The 21,901-nt window shown below is 51.7% G+C and overlaps 1 protein-coding gene across 1 annotated transcript; it reads right to left on the bottom strand.

The window, feature by feature from the left end:
• Positions 1–874: 874 nt before the first annotated feature.
• On the bottom strand, positions 875–2,047 carry TPBGL (trophoblast glycoprotein like). The gene has a single exon (XM_068988215.1). It carries the CDS (start codon positions 2,045–2,047, stop codon positions 875–877), a length of 1,173 nt encoding a protein of 390 aa, XP_068844316.1.
• Between the last annotated feature and the right edge of the window lie 19,854 nt (positions 2,048–21,901).

The following is a 21,901-nucleotide window of genomic DNA, read 5'->3' as shown; positions in this document are numbered from 1 at the left end:
GATGGGTGTAGAGAGAACTGAGAGCCCAAAACTTGGGTAAAGGGATTTAACTCAGATCGGGGTAAAGAGCTGAGAGTCTCAAATTGGGAACAAGGACTGAGTATTGGGGTATGAGAACCCCAAGTGGGAAACGCTGAGGATCGGCTCCACACTAAGGGTTTAATGAGGTGTCCTTGTCCCTGTGACGGCAGAGTTAGGAGCTGAGTGCCAAGCCTGGGCCAAGGAGGGGCTTGAGCTAGAGCTGAGGTGGTGGGTGGTATGAAATACATCTTCAGATAGGGGGAGGGTGCCCAGCCCTCAGAGCCCCCAGATGTAGGTCTGTATGCAGGATGAGCGGGTAAAAGGAAAAAGGCTCAAAGTCCACAAAAACCTTCTGAAGGGGGTGCTCTGATTCTGAGACTAGAATGGGATGTGAGGGCCCCTGAGCACTAGAAGGGAGCTGAGGGCTGCGAGCTGGAGTGTAGTTTAGGGGGGTGTTTCCTAAAGAGAGGTCTGGGTTCAATGCACAGGGTGGTGGAAGCAGTCTCAGGGGCTTGGGATAGGACAGGGTCTCCGAGTGAGTCCTGAAAGGGGGAAGGGGCTTCGGGTGGTTCAGGAGGGCTTTCAGAGCCTGGGATGAGTGGATGGGGGTGGTTCTGGAATCAGAAGAGGGTGTCTCTGGGTCTTCGATGGTGACAGCTCTCAGAAGCTGGGGAGAAGGGGTACAGCTCCAGGCCTCTGGGTGGGGGAGATGCCATAATCCAAAGGTCTCAGGGCAGGGGCAGGTCTCAAAGCCTCAAGCTCGCGGGTGTCCCATACCCACGGTCTCGGGCGAGGCGGCCTCAGTAAGGTCATCAGCTGGCAGGGGCAGTCCCCAAGTCAGAACAGCCGAAGCTCAGAGGCCCGAACCCGGGGAAGTGGCGCGAGAGCCGGTGGGCGCGGCCGGGGCGGGCACGCGGCGCGGGTCGGCGGCGTCCTGCTCGTAGCGGTAGTGGTAGCCCTCCATCTGGTCCCGGCACGCCTCGCGCAAGTTGCGCATCCAGCGCTGGATGCCGCGGCGGTTTAGGTAGAGCACCATAAGGAAGATGAGACCGATGAGCGCCAGAACCAGCCCGAAGAAGACGTAGGAGGCTTCCAGCTCGGGGCCGGCGACTTCCACTTCATCCCCGCGACCGTCGGCATCGCCGTCGGCGCAGCGCAGCTGCGTCTCGTCCAAGTCCAGGAAAGGCCGATTGTGCAGCGCCCGCGGGGCGGCGCAGCGCAGGCGCCGCGCGTCGGGTACGCGCTCCGTGGCGTTGTGTAGCCAGGCCAGCAGGGGGCGCGCGGCGCAGCCGCAGCGCAGGGGGTTGTCCGCGAGCAGCAAGCGCGGAGCCGGGAGGCCGCCATCGCGTTCTAGCGCCCGCAGCTCGTCGGGGTCCAGGCCGGCCAGGGCGTTGAGGTGCACATCCAGCTGCTCCAGGCGCGGCCGGCGCAGAGCGGCGGGCGGCAGGCGGCTAAGCGCGTTGCCCGCCAGGCCCAGGAGGCGCAGCTCGTCGAGCGGAGCGAGCGCGGCGTCCAGCGCGGCCAGCAGTGCGGGGCCGCCCCGCGCCAGCGCGTGGTTGAGCTGCAGCGAGCGCAGCGCGGGCAGCCCGCGGAAGGCGCCGCCGCCCAGGGTGCGCAGCGGATTGTGGCTCAGGTCGAGCGCCGTCAGGCTGGGTAGCCCGTCGAAGGCGCCGTCCTCCACCACCTCGATGTTGTTGTGCGTGAGGCGCAGGGCGGTGAGGTGCGGCAGGCGCACGCCGCCCTCCGCCGCCTCCTCCCCGTCCGCGTCCCCGCCGGCGAAGGCGGCCGCGCGCAGCACCGTCAGGTTGGCGCCCACGATGGTGAGGTTGCGCGCGTCGGGCGGCACGTCCCGCGGCGGCTGCCGGAGCTCGGCGCCGGACGCGCAGCGCAACATCAGCTTGGGGCCGCCGAAGCAGTAGCACTGGAAGGGACAGGGCGCGGCGGGTCGGCTCAGCGCCGCCGCCACGAGCAGCAGCCCCGGCAGCAGCGGGCCCCTGTGCTCCGGCTGTCCCGCGCGCGGGGCCATCGCAGCTGCCCCCACATCCAGCGCCCGGGTCGCGGCGCTCACCAGTGAGTGCGGAGCGCCTTGGGGGCGGGGAGGGGGGCGGGTGGGGCAAGTCCTTGAGCCCGAGCGCCCGGCGGTCGTGGTCCTTCCGTCCGCTGGCTCTAGAGTCCGAGGAGCCTTCACTTTCCTGGTTGGGGCGAGAGGGGACAGGCAGGGAGCGGAGCCCCCCGCCCCCGGTGCCCTCTTCGCCCTGCGCACCGGCCTCCGAGTTCCGCGGCCGCTCTGGGCTCAGAGCCGAGTGGGCAGGGTTTGCCTCCCCCCTCCCCGCCTCCCAGCCGCCTCCTCCGCCCCCAGCGGTGTCTCCGCGCCCTCCTAGCGGAGAGGCGGGGTGGAAGGCTCCCGAGAACCAGGGCTGTGGGCTGCTGCTCTTGTCCCCCCCACCTTTCGGCTCCCGGACTGCTGTGAAGTTTGACTCTCCGAGGTTCTGACTGAGTTCCCTCTCATCTCCCCCACCCTCCGCGTTTAAGCTGGCTCCTTCCTCTTACCTCTCAGGCACGTGTGGGGCGGGGCGGGACCGGGCTGGGGAGAGCTGGCAGGTGGGTCAGCATCTCCAAGGGAGAATTTAGGGGCAGGATTTTAGAGTTCTTCCTCCAAGTGCAGGCAGGGATGAGGGGTCAGCTGGGAAAGTTCCTCGTTTTTCAGCTGCTTCCTAATTTCTGTGATCAAGGAGAGGGCGTGCTAGGAGAGGAAAATCCCCAGCCTCAGCCCCCTCTTCTGCGACCCCAGTTTCATCTGATCTGGCTCTGTCAGCATCCCTCCACGTTCCAGGAGACCTCCATCTTTTCCACCCCACCCCATCTACCCGAGGAAATCGAGACAACCCCCGTCTTCCTTCCACCCCTCTTCCCCGCAAGTCACTGGCTGCTCCGCCAGGATTTCTTCCATCTGGTTTTCTCCACCAGGCTGGACTCCTCCCCCAAGCACTCTCCTTAGGCCCTGGGACCTGGTGGGAGTGGTGATTAAGCTCTTTGCTGCCCCCCTCCTTGCCCCAGCACCTTGGACCCCTGCTTGATTGTCCTGGGTCTCAGGACCTTAGGGTTGTTGGATGACATCAGCTGCCCCTCCTCCTCTCCAGGGTACCCCACCTGTGAATGGGTAGGAGGGTTTGGGGCTCCAGATGTGGGGAGACCAGAAGCAGATTTTGCACTGTTGGAGTAGGGGGCCTCAGAAGGGACCAAGGCTGAGCTGTTTATAGGTTTGTTTTGCTCTGGATTCCCGCCCTCCCCCACCACCCCTCCAGGGAAGCTCCAGGCCTGATTTAAAGAGACAGGCTCCTGAGAAGGGAGCTCTCCTGGCCTTGGTATGAATTATTCAGGCTGTAGCAGTTGACACTTGATCCTCAGGCCCTTCTGGTATGAGCAGAGCTGGTTGGGATAAAGGCTCCCCCCAACCTAAGAAGCAGTCTGTTTCTCCTGAAATTAGGGATTGCTGGGTTCACTCCTTCCCTGAAAGTATATATTTAACTGATCAACTGACAGATCAATACCACCTAAGGAGAGGCCTGGGTCTGAGACAGGGTTCAATACTGAAGTCCAGGGCTATTGATGCTGGGGGTGGGAGGAAGACCTCTCCTCCTTCCCACTCTCTCCCCTGTCCCTACTGTCACTCCCAAGGCTTGGCAGATGAGAATAGCAACTTGCACATGCATATTGGACATGTCTTTTCAGAAGTGGGGTTGTATACTTACATGTATTTGTAGAAGCCAACTTAACATGTAAGCAGGCCTAGGTGTGTCCACATGTGAGCACATACACACACTCATGCTCACTTGTGTGTGCCTACACATGCGCAGGAAGGCTTGCATAAGCTTGTGCACAGTTCCAGGCAGGCTCAGATGTGCTTCTTACACGTACTTGCGGAAGCATTCATATGTGTGTACATGTGAACATAGATTTGAGTGCATTCTAGTATGTGTCCATAGATTCATAAGCACGTACATATTTGAACATTCATACTTCTGGGCCCATGCAGGTGCCTGGGTGTGTTCTCAGAGGGACAAGCTTAACAGACTTATGCAAGCACATGCATCCAGAGGTTGGCCAACACACTGAGCCCACTCCTGCTCTCCACCACACCCTTGGTCCATGGAGTTAACAGGGTGTGTTGTCTTTTCTTATATGGCACAAGAGCTCAAGCATGCCATGGACGCTGGGCCCTCAGCTGTTGCATTCACCCCAGCCCTGGCCCATGTCAGCTCCAAGCCCCAGCTCTGACATCTTCCCCAGTGGGAGGCACTGGCTCTTCCTCCTTGTTGTGTTTCTGGCACACTGACTAGCGCATGAGACTATGCAGTAAGTGTTTGTAAATGAATGAGTGAATGAAAAGGTCTGTTTCCTGTCCTGCTGCGTACAGCCCCTTCAGGCTCCAGCCACTAAGACATCACAGGCCAGCCGTCAAGGCCCGCTCTCCCTTCTCAGGCCCCATAGTGGCTGGTTTCTGATTGGCTGATGGCCTCCAGGGGAAGCCCTGCAGGGGAGCCAACAGCTTTGGTGATGGGGGTGGGGATGTGTGTGCATTTACTAGACACCTCAGTTGGGGAAAGGAGGCCCAGAGAGAACCTAGGACCATCAAAGGACAGAATACAAGACAATGACTGTGTTTTATAAATGGGGTGGTGAGGCCAGAGGCCAGGGACTTGTCAAAAAACTTGTGGTCCTCAGGCCTTTGCCTGGAAACCTGACCCCAGCACCTGGCCCAGGGCTCTGTCCAAGGTAGTAGGTATGTCTGAGTGGCCAGCACCACAGGAAAATCTCTGCTTGACCCCAGGGCCTGAGGCCAAGAACAGATGGCAAGTAGGGTCTGGTGTGACCTTGGACCTCTCTCCACCTCTGGGCTGTCAGCTTCTATTTCTGCAGAGTAGGTGGGCTTCTGAATTTGTCATTTCTGGTCCTTTTAGAGCAATTGTGATAATGTGAAGGGAGAATGTTTTGAAACAAGAAAAGCCATATTAGGGTCTAGGCACCTAGCACCCACATGGTTCTGGATGAGGCATTGCCCTTTTCTGGGACTAATTAGTTCCCATGCTGTTTGGCTCTGTTCCATCTTCCTTCATCCCCCAACACCTCAAATTCATGGTAGATAGTAGAAGGAATGAGTCTCCACCTGCTGTCTCTCTCTATGCCTCTACCCTGCCTTCTCCCCTGTCTCCCCTCTTTCTGCAGGTGTTCCTTATCTCTGTCCAGTTTCCCTTAGAACCAAGTCTGTGAGCCATTTGGGGGGTCTCTGTTCTCTGGAGGAACAGCCTTCTGCGTCTTGGGAGTATCAGTGTTTGGTATGTAGTAGGTGTTGAATAAACACATTCAGTAAATGCATCTTGAGGCTGTGTGTCTATTCCCTGAGGCATCCAGTAGATTGCTCACTGTTTAACTCTCATAGGGTGCTCTCTCCCCTTGATTCTTTTCCTCCAGTCTAGCCTACTGTCCCTCAGGGCTCTACTTGAGTTCTGTCTCCTCCAAGAAGCCTTCCTGGCTTCCTTCTCTCTCCTTTGAATTTCACTGAGTGATCAGAGGGCTAGAGCTGTCCTGAGCCCCCTGACTGTCAGCAGCTGGAGCTCACGACAAGTCTAATTTCTTGTGTTGTCAGCACACAGCTTAGAGCTCAGCATGGAAAGGGCACCAAGGAACATTTACTAAGTGAAATAATGATTTAAAAATCTCTGGCTCTATCCACCCCTGTGAAGCAGGCTAGGTGAGGATCCTTCACCTCTGCTTTACACCAGGAGACAGCTGCGCAGAAAGGTTAAGTGCTTTCCTCAAGGTTGCACAGCTAACTGGAACCCGCGCCTGACAGGAGCTCAGGTTTCCTGTTCATCTTCTCTGCCGCAGCCCTCCCCATCCTAGGTTCTCTCTCTAGGGAATGTGACTGGGTCAGAGCCCAGGGGAGCCTGTGGGCAAAGAGCTCAGGCCCTCAGGGTTTCCTTAGGACTCAGCAAACAGATCACCCCAGCTCCACCCAGGCAGAATGATCACGTCTGCCATGCGCCAGGTTGTGAATCACCCATGTCAGCCTTGAGGGACCTGAATTCTTGAATTTGTTACCCCACTAGGTCCCAGAGCCCCCCTCAGGCTTCCAAGAAGCTTTCCCTCCCCTAAGCCCCAGTTCCTACATCCTCTTCTCCCTGAAAAGGCCCTACCCTCTGTATGCTCCACTAAGCCTTTATAGGGAAACTGGAGAGGTGTTCAACTTCCCCAAGGTCACCCAGCAGGTAGCTCTTACCCATCCATTTTGTCCAGCTCCATTTTGTCCCTTAGGGGAGACTCAGTGTTACTGGAACCTATGGGCAAGTCTGTCTTTCCAGCTCCATTTCCCTGTTTGCAAAGGTGTATGTGCAGGGGATGGTCTTGAAAGGCTTTTAAGTACTGTGCCCCATGGCCTTTTAGGGATGAGGGTCCTGGAGCTGCCCAAGTTGGTGCCCCCATCTTTTCAATATGTGACCTTGAAGCTGGCCCCACCCTTAATTATAAAGTGCGCTAGGATGGCCTGCGGCTCCTCCAGAGTCCCATGCTGTAGTAGTAGTAACCCAGGCTCCCGCTTTTCCCGCCCTCGTGCTGCCTGCCTTTCCCTCTGCTCCCCCTTCCTCTGAGGCAAGTGGAGGAGCAGCCCAGCAAGGCCTGACATGATGAAGCTCAGTCATTAGGTAGTGGAGGAGGCCCCAGGTTCTCTCCTGTAGCTCCAGCACTGGTGGGGAGGGGAAAACTCCACTGCAGGCTTAACTGTTCCCATTTCTCACTGCCCCCCTCCCTCGCCCCACTGCCACGAGACACAGGAAAATCCGTAGACCCAAGATCCATTTTCTCCATTGAGTCAGCAGAGGCCACACTCTGCTTCTGAGGGACTGGCAACCGGCTTTTAAATAACTCAGATATTTAATACCCTCCTCCTCCACTCTGTGGCCAGGGCCTCTGGGGAAAGCCTAGAATAAAATTGGATGAATCCTCTGAAAGTCATAAGTGCTCCTGCCCACATCTCAACCCACCCTCCCCCACTCAGGCTGCCAGGCCATGGAGGAAAACCAGATTCCTTATCAGCTTTGCACAGTGCTTTAGGCAACCCAGTACTCTTAGTACTCTTCAGTACTCTTGCCTGGAGAATCCCATGGAGGGAGGAGCCTGGTAGGCTTGGGGTCGCAAAGGGTCAGACAAGACTGAGTGACTTCACTTTCACTTTTAGAGTTTCTAAGTGGTGCCCCTGACTTGGTTTGTTATCACAAGTTTGGAACTGGAAACTGAAGTGTAGAAAAGGGGACTGACCCCATCTGACTTTAAGTCTTGGTCTGCTGCTGGCTGGCTGTGTGACTTTGAACAGGTCCCTGTCCCTCTCTGAGCTTCTATCTCCTCACCTGTGCTTCATGGTGGTTCAACCCGGGGGTTGCCACTGGTCCCTCTAGCTATTATGTTTCATGAATTGGTGCCCTGGTCTAGGTCTCTTCTCACGGAGCTACTTTTTGCCTCCATACGCTCCTTGGGGAAGGCTAAAGGCCAGAGCAGACTGAGGCTCAAGGCCATGCAGGGTCTGGCGCTAGGATTCCAGTGTAAGTCAGAGACAGGAGTGGGTGGGGGGAAGGGAAAAGAGCAGAGTTGGATTCTTTTGTCCCTTCCTCCCCGCTCCCCTTCCTTTCTTCTGGAGGTGGAGGTCAGGACAGACCAAGGGCAATAGTACTTGACTTTTGGCTTCTTTAAGACTAAGGCTCTCAGTGGCTGTAGATATAATTTGAGAAGGTGGGAGCAGAACCCTCTTCCTAAGTTGTGTCAGGATCAAGGTCCTGATAATGAAAGTTAGCAGGCCCGGTTCTCCTGGCTTCACCTCTGTTCTGTGTCATTTGGAAGACAGGGATTGATATCTACATTGGTTATACGGGAACACTGGAAGATTAAGAGCCGTGCTTGGGGTCACCTCATGATGAGGTGACCCTAATGATGGAAGAGGGCATATAGTCTAGGGTTTTTGATTCCCAGCTCATCCCAGCCTGCTCTAGCAGGAAACTGGGGGCCGAGGGATGGGAATGGAAGAGGCAAGTGGGTTCCCACTTAATCTGGGAGTGACCTTGCTTTGTTTTACTTCTCTTGCATCCTCTTGGGTCTTCCTGATCCTCCTGAGCTCTGCCAGGCCTTCTGTGTGTGTGTGTGTGTATCCTGTTAGTTGCTCAGTCATGTCTGACTCTTTGCAACCCCCTCAACTGTAGCTTGCCAGGCTCCTCTGTCCATGGAATTCTCCAGGCCAGAATACTGGAATGGGTAGCCTTTCCCTTCTCCAGGGGACCTTCCCAACCCAGGGATCAAAGCTGGCTATCCTCTGGTCTTTGCAGAGGAGATTCTTTACATTGCAGGCAGATTCCTTACTGTCTGAGCCACAGGGAAGCCCTACCAAAGCTTCTGCTTCTAAAATTACATAATTTTAGAATCAAAACACTGAATTTTAAGAACCACAGACTCTGGGAGCCATAGAACCATGGTTTGTTTCAATCAGAACATAAGACTCTTATGCTGCTGGTAGTATGAATGGTGGTGAAGCACTTAGAGCTTGTGGTAGGTTGTTATATTAATATTACTCAATGAAACCTGTCTTTCTGTATCCATACTTTAGTGCTGTCCCTTCACTGAGTTTGGTTTGGCCATGTGAATTTCTTTGGCTATTGAGACATCAGAAAATGTGATGCAAGCAGAGGATTAAAAGGTGCTTGTCCCTGAGGCCTCCCCTCTTCTTGCTCCGCTGAGATCTCCAGGCATAGAAACCCCAGTAAGCCTCTTAGGGGAAGAGACCAGCAGTGAGCCATTCTGCTGAAGCCCTCTAGACCAACCAGCTCCCAGATGATCTTCCAGCTGATGCCAGCTGCCTGCATGACCCTAGATAAGACCAAGAGAACTACCCAGCTGACCTGAGCCCAAATTGCTGACTCACAGAATTGTGAACAGATAAAGTGACTTCTGTTTTAAGCTTTTAAGTTTTGGGGGTGGTTTGTTACACAGCAGTAGATAACTGATTCAGAGCCTCAGCATTAGATTTGTAGAATCTTGGTCACCGATTCCACGTACCCCTACAATCATAGTATCAGAGATCCTTTGGTGTAGTACCTGAAGAACAGGAGGGTCCTGAGAACTCATTTAACTCTTGCTCAGTGCTGCCCTCTAATTCACAGAGCAACGGACCCACTCACTCTCTTCCAACCTGGAGCCCCCTGCTCAAGGGTCCCTGATTCTTCAGTATCTGTCCATCATGTCACAGAGTCTTCTTGTTCCACTCCTCAGTTGGTTTCTCAGTTCTTAATTCTTAGAGAACCTTCCCATGCTGATCTGCTTGCTCTGGTCTTAGGAACTAAATGTGGACATGGTGGAAATTTGTTGTCATATTTATCCCAATTCCTGGCACAGTGCCTGGTACAGAGTGAGGGTTAATAAACATACCTTGAGGAAAAACAATCACCAGAAAGCTTTTGTCATCTTCTCTGCCCTATCCCCCCTTACTGAGTCCTGTGATCTGTCCATGGTGCTGAATGCCTATCCTTGCTTCTATCTGCCTCAGAATGGCTACTTCCCAAGGGAAGAAGTCTCTCCCATGTCCTGGAATTCACTCAGTCTCCCTCCCTGTTTCCCTATCTCTCTTTGCACCACCCCTCATGTCCTGTCTTCCTCATTTTGCCCCATCCTTCATATTCAGATCATTGGCCTGAACTATTTAATGCAAACTAATATGAGGCGATGTATACTGATTAGGATTAGATTTAGCTGTAGGCATCAGAATGCACAAAACAACGATCTCTAAAATGATATGGAAATAGGAGGGTTTTTTCCTTTCATAAAAGGAAGTCTAGATGTAGCAGTTCAGAGTCTGAATGGTTTCTCTATGGTTATGAGAAATCAGTACTTCTTCCAGCCTCCCACTCGGCTTGCCCTAGGGTGTAGTCCTCATTCTTGTGGTACAGAATGGCTCCTAGGGCACCAGCCATCACATCCGGTAGAAGACGGAGGCAAAAGATAAATAAAGGTGCCCTTTCCTTTTATGGTTACTTCTCATAATCTCATCCAACACATTCACTGGCATGGGCACATCTAAATAGCTTCAAGGGGCTTGGGAACTTTAGTCTTAACTGGGTCGGGGGGGAGGAGGCAATTTTTCCAGCAAAAAGTTGTGGTCCTTATTACTGAGGAAGGAGGAGAAGTAGTTATTGAAAAGTAACTAGAAATCTCTGACATTAGTGATGAAATAGTGCTGCTGATGGTGACCGTGACTATGGCATACTACTTATGTTGATGGTAACAGCAGTGCTTACGGTGGTGGTGGTGGTGGTGGTGATGATAGTGGTGGAGGTGATGATAAAGCTGGTGGTCAATATAAGCTCATGTCCAGGAGCACAGCCTGGACCAGGAGAATACCCAGAAGATAGACCCAGTGACTACAAGGTGTCTGGAGCTCGGGGCCAGCTCCAAGCCACAGGAGAGTGATTTCTGGCACCCCTGCTGCTTTGCAGTTCATCAGCCATGGGCCTCTCACCTTCCTGAGTCCAGAAGAGCATGAATCAGATCCCTCCCACACCCCACTTAGGCTGGAAATAACCCTGGAATGAAAATTTAAGGCCTTAGGGAGGTGAAGCAGGAAGGGGATAATGGGCTTCCATTTATTAGACAATAAACATTGATGGAATTTGTTGTTTCACTCAAGGAAATCTTTGCTGTGAAATATACAGAGACACACATAGACACATAGCCTCCAACATAAGACAAACGGTTACAAAGATAGACATGCAGAGAGAATTACAGATATACAGAAACAGGCCCATTGTCATGGAGACCCATAGGCCCAGATGCACTTAGTCTAACAAAGAGGCATCAGGATAGCCCCTCTCCCCAATGAGATGCAGGCCATCCAGCCATCTTATTCCATAGGACAACTTACAAGTCACCCCTGGGTCCTGGAGGCTGAAGTCCTGAAGACACCAGGGAGCCAGAAGTGACATTGAAGAGGGGGTTCATAGATCAGTAGCCAATCAGAAAAGGAAGCAGTCTGACCTTTGATACACCTCCCACCTAGGGAGGGATTGTACCATTGCACCGTGGCCTGCCTAGGCCATCCCAGGTTCTGTGGCTGAAGGTGATCAGGTGGGGTGGGAATTGGGTAGGAGGGGGTGTGTCCTCCAGGATGTCTCCCCCCAGGGGCCCAAGGACACACCTGGAGGCCATTAGCAGAGGAGCCATCAGACAGCAGGCTCCAGCTCCAGGTGAGGAGGCGTGATGTGAACATGTGGCAGCCTCCCGCCAGCTGGAGCTGGATCCTGGAGGACACCTTGGCCTGGGTGGTTCCAGCATCACTCCCCCAACACCCACGTGGAATGTGGAGGTAACTGCAGCACAGGCCTTCACGCTCAAGATTGTGGGTGAGCCCACCTCCAGTTTACCTCTTGAACCAGATTTCCTGAATTTCATGGTGACATTCTTCTCCTCAGAAGGCATCCTGATGACTTCACTGCCCCCTCCCCTATCACCCCACCGAGTCTTTCTCTGCTTCTGCTCAGAGCTCCTATGTGACATCGCCCTGACCTGCCTACCCTTTCCATTGATTTGTGCTTCTTGGTAAGTGACAGCCCTGCCTAGCTCCAGCCGCTGCCACCCTCCCCCTGTACCTAGCTGGAGCAGCTTTGCTTCACTGTAGTTTCAGTTCTTTCTTCGTGATGGAAGATGTTTGAGCCCCAAAGGGGGCTGAGCCCCAAAGCGGGCTAAGCCCCTTTTGGGGCTGACTCATTTCCCACCACTGGAGTGCTGGAACTCCCAGCTCATGGAACAGCCCCCAGGGAGCCCCGCTCTGTGCAGACAGACCATCTATCGCCACACTAGCCTAGGCTTGGTGGTTTCCTGCCATCCCAGAGTCTCTGCTACTTTCCCAGATGCATGTTGACCATTTACCATGACAACTTAGTGCTGGCTTCCCCCAGTGGGTCATATTCTAGGTCCCTAGATTTTCCCAACTATATCCCAAAATGGTAGAGAAAGCATTCAACCTTAGGTGTGGTAGGCATAGCTTTTCTCAACCCTAATAAGAGCCTGATTTCCTGGGCATCTCTCTGAGTTCATCACTTTACAGAAGGCTGCAGATGGGTAGCAAGACATTGAAGCCTCGCCAGAACATTGATTATTGGCTGCCCCACATGTTCCTGGACTTAGGACAGGAACCTCGGGGCAGAAAATAGGCAGCAGCCCACAGAGTCAAGAAGCAGTTTTCTACTGAGCAATCCCACACTCAGCAGCCCTGTGACAGACAGCTCTCCCTCCTCAGTGCAGGGCCTGACTGTGGTGGCGGCTGCAGCTTGACTCTGCCAGTGTGTCCCCTGCCCTGCCCTGGGGAAGGAAAAGAGAAGCCAGTTGGAAGTTCAGAAAAAGAAAGGCTAAAAAGGAGCCCACAATTGGCCCTAATTAGCCACTGAGAGAGAAAAAAAGGAGGTCAGAGGGCTGAGTCTACTTCTGAAAGAAAGCACCTGGCAGGCAGAGCCGTGCCTGATTTTTGCTCTGCACCTCCCAGCACAGGGCTGTGTATGGGCCCATCTGACCCCGAACTCTTCGCCCCGCCAGCTGGGGAAGGGCACCACATCCATCTACAGCAGTCGTGGCCCTCTCCTCTGGAAGAGACAGCTGGCTCTAGGGAGGAGGGAGGGAGGGAGGGAAGGCCGACTGTACTGAGTTCAGCGCTTTACATACATAGTTGTGTTTAATGCTCACAGTGGCCCTGAAATGGAGGTACTTTGGCCCCAATTTTTAAATAAAGAAGTGGACACTCAGGTTAAGTAGTTGACCCAAGACCACACAGCTTAAAAGGGGCCCAGTGGGGAGTCCAGTTCAGGCTGTGGGCTCTGCAACCTGTGCTCGGGTGCTATAAAATGAGCACCCAGAGGGCAGAGCCCTGGTCTACGTCACCTCTGTGCCCCCAGCGCCCAGCCTGGGGAGGGGCAGGCATGTGGCAAGTGCTGAGAAGAGCTGTTGGACTCAACAGGCAGGACAGGCTGAACCGGGGAAGGACTTAGAGAGGAGGATAGATGGAGGGACAGTGGAGGCTCCACCAAGACAGGCAGATCACCCCCATGCCCGGGAACACCGTGCAGAGGGCCCTCGGGGTGGGGTTTCCCTTGGGCTGAGGACGGTGCTGGACTGAACACAGCCTGTCCCAGCCAAGGGGGGAGATGAGGAAGAGGTACATTTCTTCTCCCCATTTTGCTGCTCCTCCTACCCCCCCAGCCCACCCCAGATGGTTAAGCTGAAGCAGAGACAAAATGAGGAGCCTTTAGCTCTTGCTGGAGCTGAGCCACCCCCGCTTAGCCTGGGCAGATCACCAGCAGGCCAGCTGGGCCAGGGCCAGGCCGTGCTCCAAAGTGGTAGGGGGAGCACTGGGGAGGGGAGGAACACTGGGCATCAGGGCAGGACCCCTGTGGGTACAGCACCCGTCCACGCAGGCTGCTTCTTCCAGGAGGTGCCGAATGCCCCTCGCATAGGAGAGCCAGTAGGGTGGGGAAGGGGAGGAGCTTCCTTTGGCCCTGTCTTATGAGCACCCCGGTAGCAACTGGAGAATAGGAGAGATCTATTTTGGGTCAGGCTGACTTCAAAGCCTGGTTCAGTCTTCACAATCACCACTCTGAAACATAGTGGTTCTCGAGTTGGATGTTAAAGTTGAGGAAACAGGCACAGAGGGAGCAAGTAAGTTGCCTAAGGTCACAGAGTAGGAGGAGGGCTGGGATTCCACCCCAGGCTCTTTGGCTCCAGGCCTGCTCTTAATCATCATGCTCTCCTGAGAAGAGCAGTGAGAAGCTTGCCTGTCTGCACCCACCAGCAATTAGGGGCCCTCAGTATTGTGAAAAACATCAGTAGAGTGTGTCTGATTAGCCTCATCAGTGCCCAGCATGGGACACGTGTGTTTTTAAGAGGGATCACCATTATCCTTGGCTGAAGAATTGCATGGGGTTTTCTAATTACAAATTATTCCTGCTGGATTTCATTATTCTCCCACTTGTACTGGATTTTTGTGTTCTCAATAATCTTACAAAACTTTGAAAATCATAATCGGCCCAGCTTATTCGCTAGGTCTTAAAATATACAGCTCAGCTTTTGTGAAGGCACAGTGTAGTTTAACAAGTGAATGTTTGACTCAGTATTATAAGAAGACAGCGATTATTTGAATTTTACCATTTCACATTTATCATGAGTCAGAACAGCAGGACAGAAATTTACCTGCCTATAGAAAACCTTCATTCATCCAGAAAGCAAATTTCCTGTGGTTGAGGGAGGTTTTAATTTAAGTGTTTTGAGCTGTTTTCAGCCACTAGTCAACTGTTGTAAGCGAGTAGCCTGGGTTAATTTGCTCATTTCTAAGTGTAACTTTTCACTGAGGACTAAAAATTCTTCAGATTTCACAACACTAACAGAGAGAGCAGAAACAGAATGCTTTATATCATTCAAAAGAAGAAAATGCAGTGGTCATCAGGACCCAGCATAGACTTACTTTCAGGCTAATCTCCCATCTCCTCCTTTGGGAGAACCTGAGATCAGTGGGTCTATCAGAGTCTTGACAAAATCTTGATTTCAAAAGGCATTTGACCATATGATATCACTTATGTGTGGAATCTAAAATATGACGCAAATGAACCTATTTGTGAAACAAAAGCAGAATTACAGACATAAAGAACAGACTGGTGGTTCTGTGGTTGGTGGTTCCAAGAGGGAGGGGTTTGGGGGAGGGATGGAGTGCAAGGTTGGGGTTAGCAGATGCAAGCTTTTATATAGAGAGCTGATAAACAGCAAGGTCCCATTGCATAGCACAGAACTATATTCAGTACCCTGATAAACCATATGGAAAAGAGTATATAAAAAAAAGAATATATATGTTTAACTGAATCACTTTGCTGTACTGCAGAAATTAACACAACACTGTAAGTCAACTATAATCATGAAAAAAAAAAAAAAACCCAAAAGGCATTTGGAACATCTCCCAAGGTATTTTTATGGCAAGATGAGGGGCAGGATCACATAGTGACTGACACTCCAAAAAATCCCTAGCTGCCTGGTTAGCTGGTGAGGGAGAATTGATTAGCAGATCAATGGCAGCCTGGAGGGCAGACTAGAGCCCTGCTCAGGCTCCATCCCGCAGGTTGACTTGTGGGTCTGATGTATTTTTGAAGGACTTGGATGAGGCCAAATAAAATGTGTATCTAGTCTGTGGGGGGAGTGTGACTGTGTCAGATGGCCAGACTAGGTTTCAAAATGATCTGAATTGACTTGGCCTATAGGTGACGACTGTAGGTTCAGGTTCATCCAGGTAAATGCCTAGTCCCTATCAGGGAAAATGTTGGGTGAGGGAGAGGGGAAGGAATTATTGAACACATATGCATGTGGGTGCATGCTAAGTTGCTTTAATTGTGTCCAACTCTTTGTGATGCCATAAGCTGTAGCCCACCAGGCTCCTCTGTCCTTGGGATTCTCCACTATCTACCATAACCTCTGCATACTGTCACTCACTTAATTATGAAACTCCTAAGAGGGGGATGTTGCTCTCATTTTGAGGGGAAGCAGCTGAGGCCCTGAGAAGCTAAGCACTTGCTCTTGGTTAAAAATGGGTGGAGCTGATGTCAAAACTAAGGCTGGTCAGACTCCACCTTCTCACTTAACAGCACTTGATGCGAAAAGACAAAAGTCCACATTTATGAGATGTTAGTCCCAAATTCTAGAGCTGAGGCTTTTCTGAGACTCTCTCTTATTTCTTTTTTTAAAATTTATTTATTTTTTAGTTGAAGGATAATTGCTTCACAGAATTTTGTTGTTTTCTGTCAAACATCAACATGAATCAGCCTTTGGTGTACATATATACCCTCTCTCTTGAACCTCCCTCCCATTTCCTTCCCATCCCACCCTTCTAGGTTGATACAGAGCCCCTGTTTGAGTTTCCTAAGTCATACAGCAAACTCCCATTGGCTATCTCTTTTACATATGGTAATGTAAGTTTCCATGTTACTCTCTCCAAACATCTCACCCTCTCCTCCCCTCTCCCTATGTCCATAAGGCTGTTCTCTTTTTCTGTTTCTCCATTGCTAGCCTGCAAATAAATTCATCAGTACTGTCTTTCTAGACTCTGTATATATGCGTTAGCATTCTATATCTTGCTGTTTCTGATTTACTTCACTCTGTATAATAGGCTCTAGGTTCATCCAACTCATTAGAACTGATTCAAATGCATTCCTTTACATGGCTGAGTAATATTCCTTTGTGTATGTGTACCACAGCTTCTTTACCCATTCATCTGTCGATGGACATCTAGGATGCTTCCACATTCATGCATTTGTAAATAGTACTCCAATGAACAGTGGGGTACTGTGAATTTTTCAGTTTTGGTTTCCTCGGGGTATATGCCTAGGAGTGGGATTGCTGGGTCATATGGTTTTATTCCTAGCTTTTTAAGGAATCTCCATACCATCTTCCACAGTGTCTGTATCAAATACATTCCCACAACAGTGCAAGAGGACTCCCTTTTCTCCACACCCTCTCCAGCATGTATTGTTTGAAGGCTTTTTGATGATGGACATTCTGACTGGTGTGAGGTGATATCTCATTGTAGTTTTGATTTGCATTTCTCTAATAATGAGCAATGTTGAGCATCATTTCGTGTGTTTGTTAGCCATCTGTATGCCTTCTTTGGAGAAATGTCTGTTTAGGTGAGATTCTCTTTTGAGATCACCCTGAAGCCAGACTCAGGGTGCAGAGATGAAATACCTAGCACCCGAGTAAGCTGATCAGAGAAACCAACACAACCACAGGCAAATTGGCAGTTCTGGGCATACTGAGTGCTGCGGGAGCCTGGGGAAGACAGCTCTCCTGCCCCAGGGAGTCCTGGAAAACTGTACAGAGAAGGCAGTACTTGGCCTGAGGTCTGAGGATGGCTGGCTGATCTGGGAGCCCAGGGAGCCCAGGGTTGCAAGCCCAGGCAGAGGGCACCAACTTGGGCACTACATTTCTGCCCCTCTGGGCTCACTGTAAGGCCCAGAAAGTGTCTGGGCTGAGGGGATGGTGAGATTTGCCCACCCTCCACTCCCAGACCCCAGTCCAGAAATGGAGGGAGAAAGCAGAGTAAAAGTGGGAGTTCTGGAAGGCACCTGGGGGCCAGAGTCGGGGCTGTGCCTCTGGGAATGCTGAGAGGTTCTGAGACCTTGGGTAGCAAATCTGCCAGTTACTCTGTGACCATTGGCTGTGTCCTTAAGCTATTCCTTCAAGTGAGAAGGGCCAGAGACTGGCATTCAGCGATGGTGAACATGCAAAGAACAGACATTCATGGAGTCAATTTGGCAAAGGAAAGGATGGCACACCACGTCTTTGTGCCCAAGGGGGAGGCAGTGTGAATGACATGTACAAAGGTCTCTGAGGTGGGGCCCCCAGGCTGGGGGTGGGGCAGAGACAAGAGATCAAGAGATGGAGGAGAGGGTTGCTGAGATACAGTTGGCGAGGTCTGCAAAGGCCAGGCCTTGTGGGCCTTGCAGGCCTTGTTCAAGATGTTAACCTTTCTCCCAAATGCAAGAAGCCACTGAAGGCTTTTAAGCAGAAAGGTGACAATTTTATGTGTTGTTCGGAAAGACCACTGTCGCTGCAGGACAAGGGGGGTAAGTGTGAGAAAACAACTGAAGATATTCTTGGGGGCATGCAGGTGGAAGATGCCAGTGCTTGGGCTGGGTGGTGGGGGTGGGAGTAGCGAAGGGTTTGTCACTTGGTGCCTGGTGACTGACTGGGTATGGGGCTGAGAGAGGGATGGCTCTGGGGTGTCCAGCTTGTGGATGATGCGATCATGCACTGAGAGAGGGAAGGCCAGGTGTGGGGTGGCAGAGAGGGTGAACTTGGCCTTGATCCTGATGTGTTAGAGATGCCAAGACATCCAAGTGGAGATGCTGAATGGGCAGTTGGATAGTTAAGCCTGGCATTTGGGAGCCATGTCAAGGCTGGACCTGCAAGGCTGGGAGTTGTTGGCATTTAGTGGTAATTGAAGCTACTTGGTTATTCAAGGCCCCCTGGGATCCATTGCCTGCCCTGGGAAGCAGTTGCTGGCTCTGGGCCACCTCTGGGTTCCCACAGCTTCCCCAGCACTGTGAGTGCTCAATGTCTGTCTTCTTCCTTAGATGGAGAGCTCCTTGAGGGCAGGGGCCATCTTCATCCTTGCATCCCTAGGGCCCAGCCCAGGTCCTGGCACAGAGGACACACTGGTGGCAGTTTAATAACTGAGTGTGGACAATTTCCCAGTGGATTGGGCTGCTGTAGGAGGGAAGGCGCTTCCCACCCCAGAAGGCACATTGGGAATGCTCTGCAGCCACTGGGGAGTAGAAGAGATTCCTGTATCCAGCAGGTGTTGTTTGGGGACCCTCTCAGCCCTGGATTCTAGATTGCCAGAAACTAAGTCACAAGTCACACTCCCTAAGGAAGAGGAAGTGTCATTTCCTCTTATCCCTCTGTCCAGAGGTGGGGCTGGGACTCTCTGGGGCCTCCTCCTCTGCTGAAAAGGTTTCTGGAGGCTGTGCTGACCTCAGCAGATGCTTCTCTCCCCCAGAACCTCTCAGCTCTGGAGTGGCCACCCGAGCGGAGTGAGCAGTGAACGGAGATGCCTTGCTGGAGTTTAGCAGGAGCTGCTGAGGCAGCTTTGGCCAAGGCTTCGCAGGCTGGCTGCCCACCCTGCCCAGCCTCGGCAGCCTCTGCCTTGGCCTGGGCCCTTCTCCCTTCCTCAGCCACCTCTACTCTACCCTATTGCCTCCCTTGCTGCGGCAGCTTGGCCCCTGCAGGAGCCAAGTGGGCCTCCACCTGGAGATTCTGGGGGCTCAGCAAGAAGAGGGTGGGCAAGGAGGGAGAAGAAGAGGGAGCGGATTGGTGAAGAAACTGAGAAGGAAGGGGGAAGGGGAGGGGTCCAGGAAGAGGCAGTGAGATAAGAATGTCCCCACTGAGACGGAGGACCTGTCCGATGATCTAGCTCCCTCTCTTTGCCCAGGGGAGCAGGAAGGGGGAAGTAGAAGTAGGGGGTAGTGGTGTGTGTGACTTACCGGAGGATGCCGGGGATGATACACAGGGCACAAGAAACCCCTGTGTGCTTGGGGAGGTGGGGGAGGGGAGGGAGCAGAGGGCCAGGAGGCTATGACTGGGACTGTCCAACCTGGAGGAGGGGGTAAGGAGGTAATGGGGTCCTGGCAGAAACTTTAGGAATCAAGCTTGGCTGAGACTGATTACTTCCTGTATAAATAAACTCCTACTCTCTCCTGTCTTGTCTCCCCATTCCACTCCCCATTTAGTGGAAAAACACTGCCTCTTCCATCTGATTGGGACATTCCTCCTGCATTGCAGGTGGATTCTTTACCCACTGAGCCACCTGGGAAGCCCTGATTGGGACATTCCTAAGGCAGGGAATAGTCTAGAGTCTCCCTGAGGTTGGAAGACTGACTCTGCCACCAGACAGGGGCCAGACAGGACCAAACCTCACTTGGCATTGGGGCAGTGGAGAGAGGAGAGGGGATAGAGGACCTGCAACTCAGACCAGGAGACACAGATGGCACCTTTGATGGACCTAAACTTCCCATGACTGAGCATCCCCACCCCATTCATAGGAGGGAAGGTGAACCCTGAAGCCTGGGAAAAGAGAGAGAAAACCAGCAGAGAGGAAGAGCCCAGCCCCCTGAGCTAAATCCTTAGAGGTTAGTAGAGTCTGATAACATGTACATTGTAACAAGAGGTGGGTATCCTGGGTTATTCCCATGATGGTTCAGAGTGTTCAGCATGAGATAACTGGTGACTGTGATGCATGCCAGCTGTGCCAACTCTGGTAGCAAACACGGCAAGGGACTGCCAGGCTGCTCCAGAAAACCCAGAACCAACTTAGCTTCCAACCACTATAGGACATGACTATGGGAACTTGAAGGGTTTCCCTGGTGGCTCAGATGATAAAGAATCTGTCTACAATGCAGGAGACCCAGGTTTGATCCCTGGGTGGGGAAGATCCCCTGGAGAAGGAAATGGCAACCCACTCCAGTATTCTTGCCTGGGAAATTCCATGGACAGGGGAGCCTGGCGGACTACAGTCCTTGGGGTCACAAAAAGTTGGACACTATTGAGTGACTAACATACACACATGGGAACTTGAAAGCACTAAGACGGGGTTGTACCATCTCTTAGCTAATAGCATTTTTACACTGAGTTTTAAAATAAAACTTACTTTACTGTTTGTTTCAGAGTGTGCTCACTATAAAAAATTTGAAAAATGGAAGTTGAAAGAAAGCAGACCCATATCCCACTATCCAAAGACTTTTTGGACAAATTTCCTTCCAGTCTTTTTTCTATGCATGGTTTCTCCATGGTTCTGTTAATACTGGTAGAATCTTTTAAACTATTGTCATTTTATTTTGTCTTATAATTATTAGAGTAATTATACTTTTTTAAAAAAAGAAAGTATAGAAAAACATAAAAAAGCAGGGAAAAATTATTCATAATTTTATTAGCCCATCAATCATTGTGTGAAGATATTGGAGCATTTACTTCTAGTCATTTTTATTTGCCCCATGCTTTAAAAAAAAAAACAAAAACATTTAGTGCAGTTCAGTTCAGTCGCTCAGTCATGTCCGACTCTTTTGACCCCGTGAATCACAGCACGCCAGGCCTCCCTGTCCATCACCAACTCCCGGAGTTCACTCGAACTCACGTTCATCGAGTCGGTGATGCCATCCAGCCATCTCATCCTGGGTCGTCCCCTTCTCCTCCTGCCCCCAATCCCTCCCAGCAGCAGAGTCTTTTCCAATGAGTCAACTCTTCGCATGAGGTGGCCAAAGTACTGGAGTTTCAGCTTTAGCATCACTCTTTCCAAAGAACACCCAGGACTGATCTCCTTTACAATGGACTGGTTGGATCTCCTTGCAGTCCAAGGGACTTTCAAGAGTCTTCTCCAACACCACAGTTCAAAAGCATCAATTCTTCAGCGCTCAGCTTTCTTCACAGCGCAACTCTCAAATCCATACATGACTACTGGAAAAACCATAGCCTTGACTAGACGGACCTTTGTCGACAAAGTAATGTCTCTGCTTTTGAATATGCTATCTAGGTTGGTCATAACTTTCCTTCCAAGGAGTAAGCGTCTTTTAATTTCATGGCTGCAATCACCATCTGCAGTGATTTTGGAGCCCCCCAAAATAAAGTCTGACACTGTTTCCACTGTTTCCCCATCTATTTCCCATTAAGAATCATAAACACAAATTCTCTGTAGTTACAATTTTGGAGACAGCATAATATATTTATAACAACGAAACCATCCGCTTGTATTGGAATCCTGGTTCCATCACTTACCAGGTGAATGAATGTTAGTTCACTTCCAAAATCTCAATTTCCTCAGCTGTAAAATGGGATCAACCAATGTCCTATTGAAAGAGAGTTCGCTTTGCAGATTTGCTTATGTAGAACTCTTGGAACACACCCAGCATTTGGTGACTCCTCAATAAAGGTGTAGTGTGCATTTGTCACATTTCCTGCTGCCTAAGGCCAATCCATCGCTTTGTATTATGTTTTGAGTGTATCTCCCACTAGGTGAGTCCTTGTGGAAACTAGGACCCAATCTTCAATTTCAAAGTCAAAAGGAGCCAGATTCTCTCCCACTCCCACTTCCTGCCAGTTTGACCAGTTGTACCTGTCTCAGAGCTTTGGTGTGACAATTAGTGAGGCTGGCAAGAAGATTCGTTGGCATTCATTTGTGCTTACATCACGTAGCAGTGCCATGTCTGGGTCACAGTACGGTGGAGATGTTCAAAGGGCAGGCCGGTGGAAGTGCTGGGGCCATTTGTTCCTG

This window comes from Capricornis sumatraensis, chromosome 16 (assembly GCF_032405125.1).
Source record: "Capricornis sumatraensis isolate serow.1 chromosome 16, serow.2, whole genome shotgun sequence".
Lineage (NCBI taxonomy): Eukaryota > Metazoa > Chordata > Mammalia > Artiodactyla > Bovidae > Capricornis > Capricornis sumatraensis.
Note: the sequence above shows the minus strand (reverse complement) of the source record. Positions and strands in the feature narration are given on the sequence as shown.

What these genes read in the sequence shown, in the direction of transcription:
- TPBGL (XM_068988215.1), bottom strand. Translation starts at nt 2,047, where the DNA reads ATGGCCCCGCGCGCGGGACAGCCGGAGCACAGGGGCCCGCTGCTGCCG.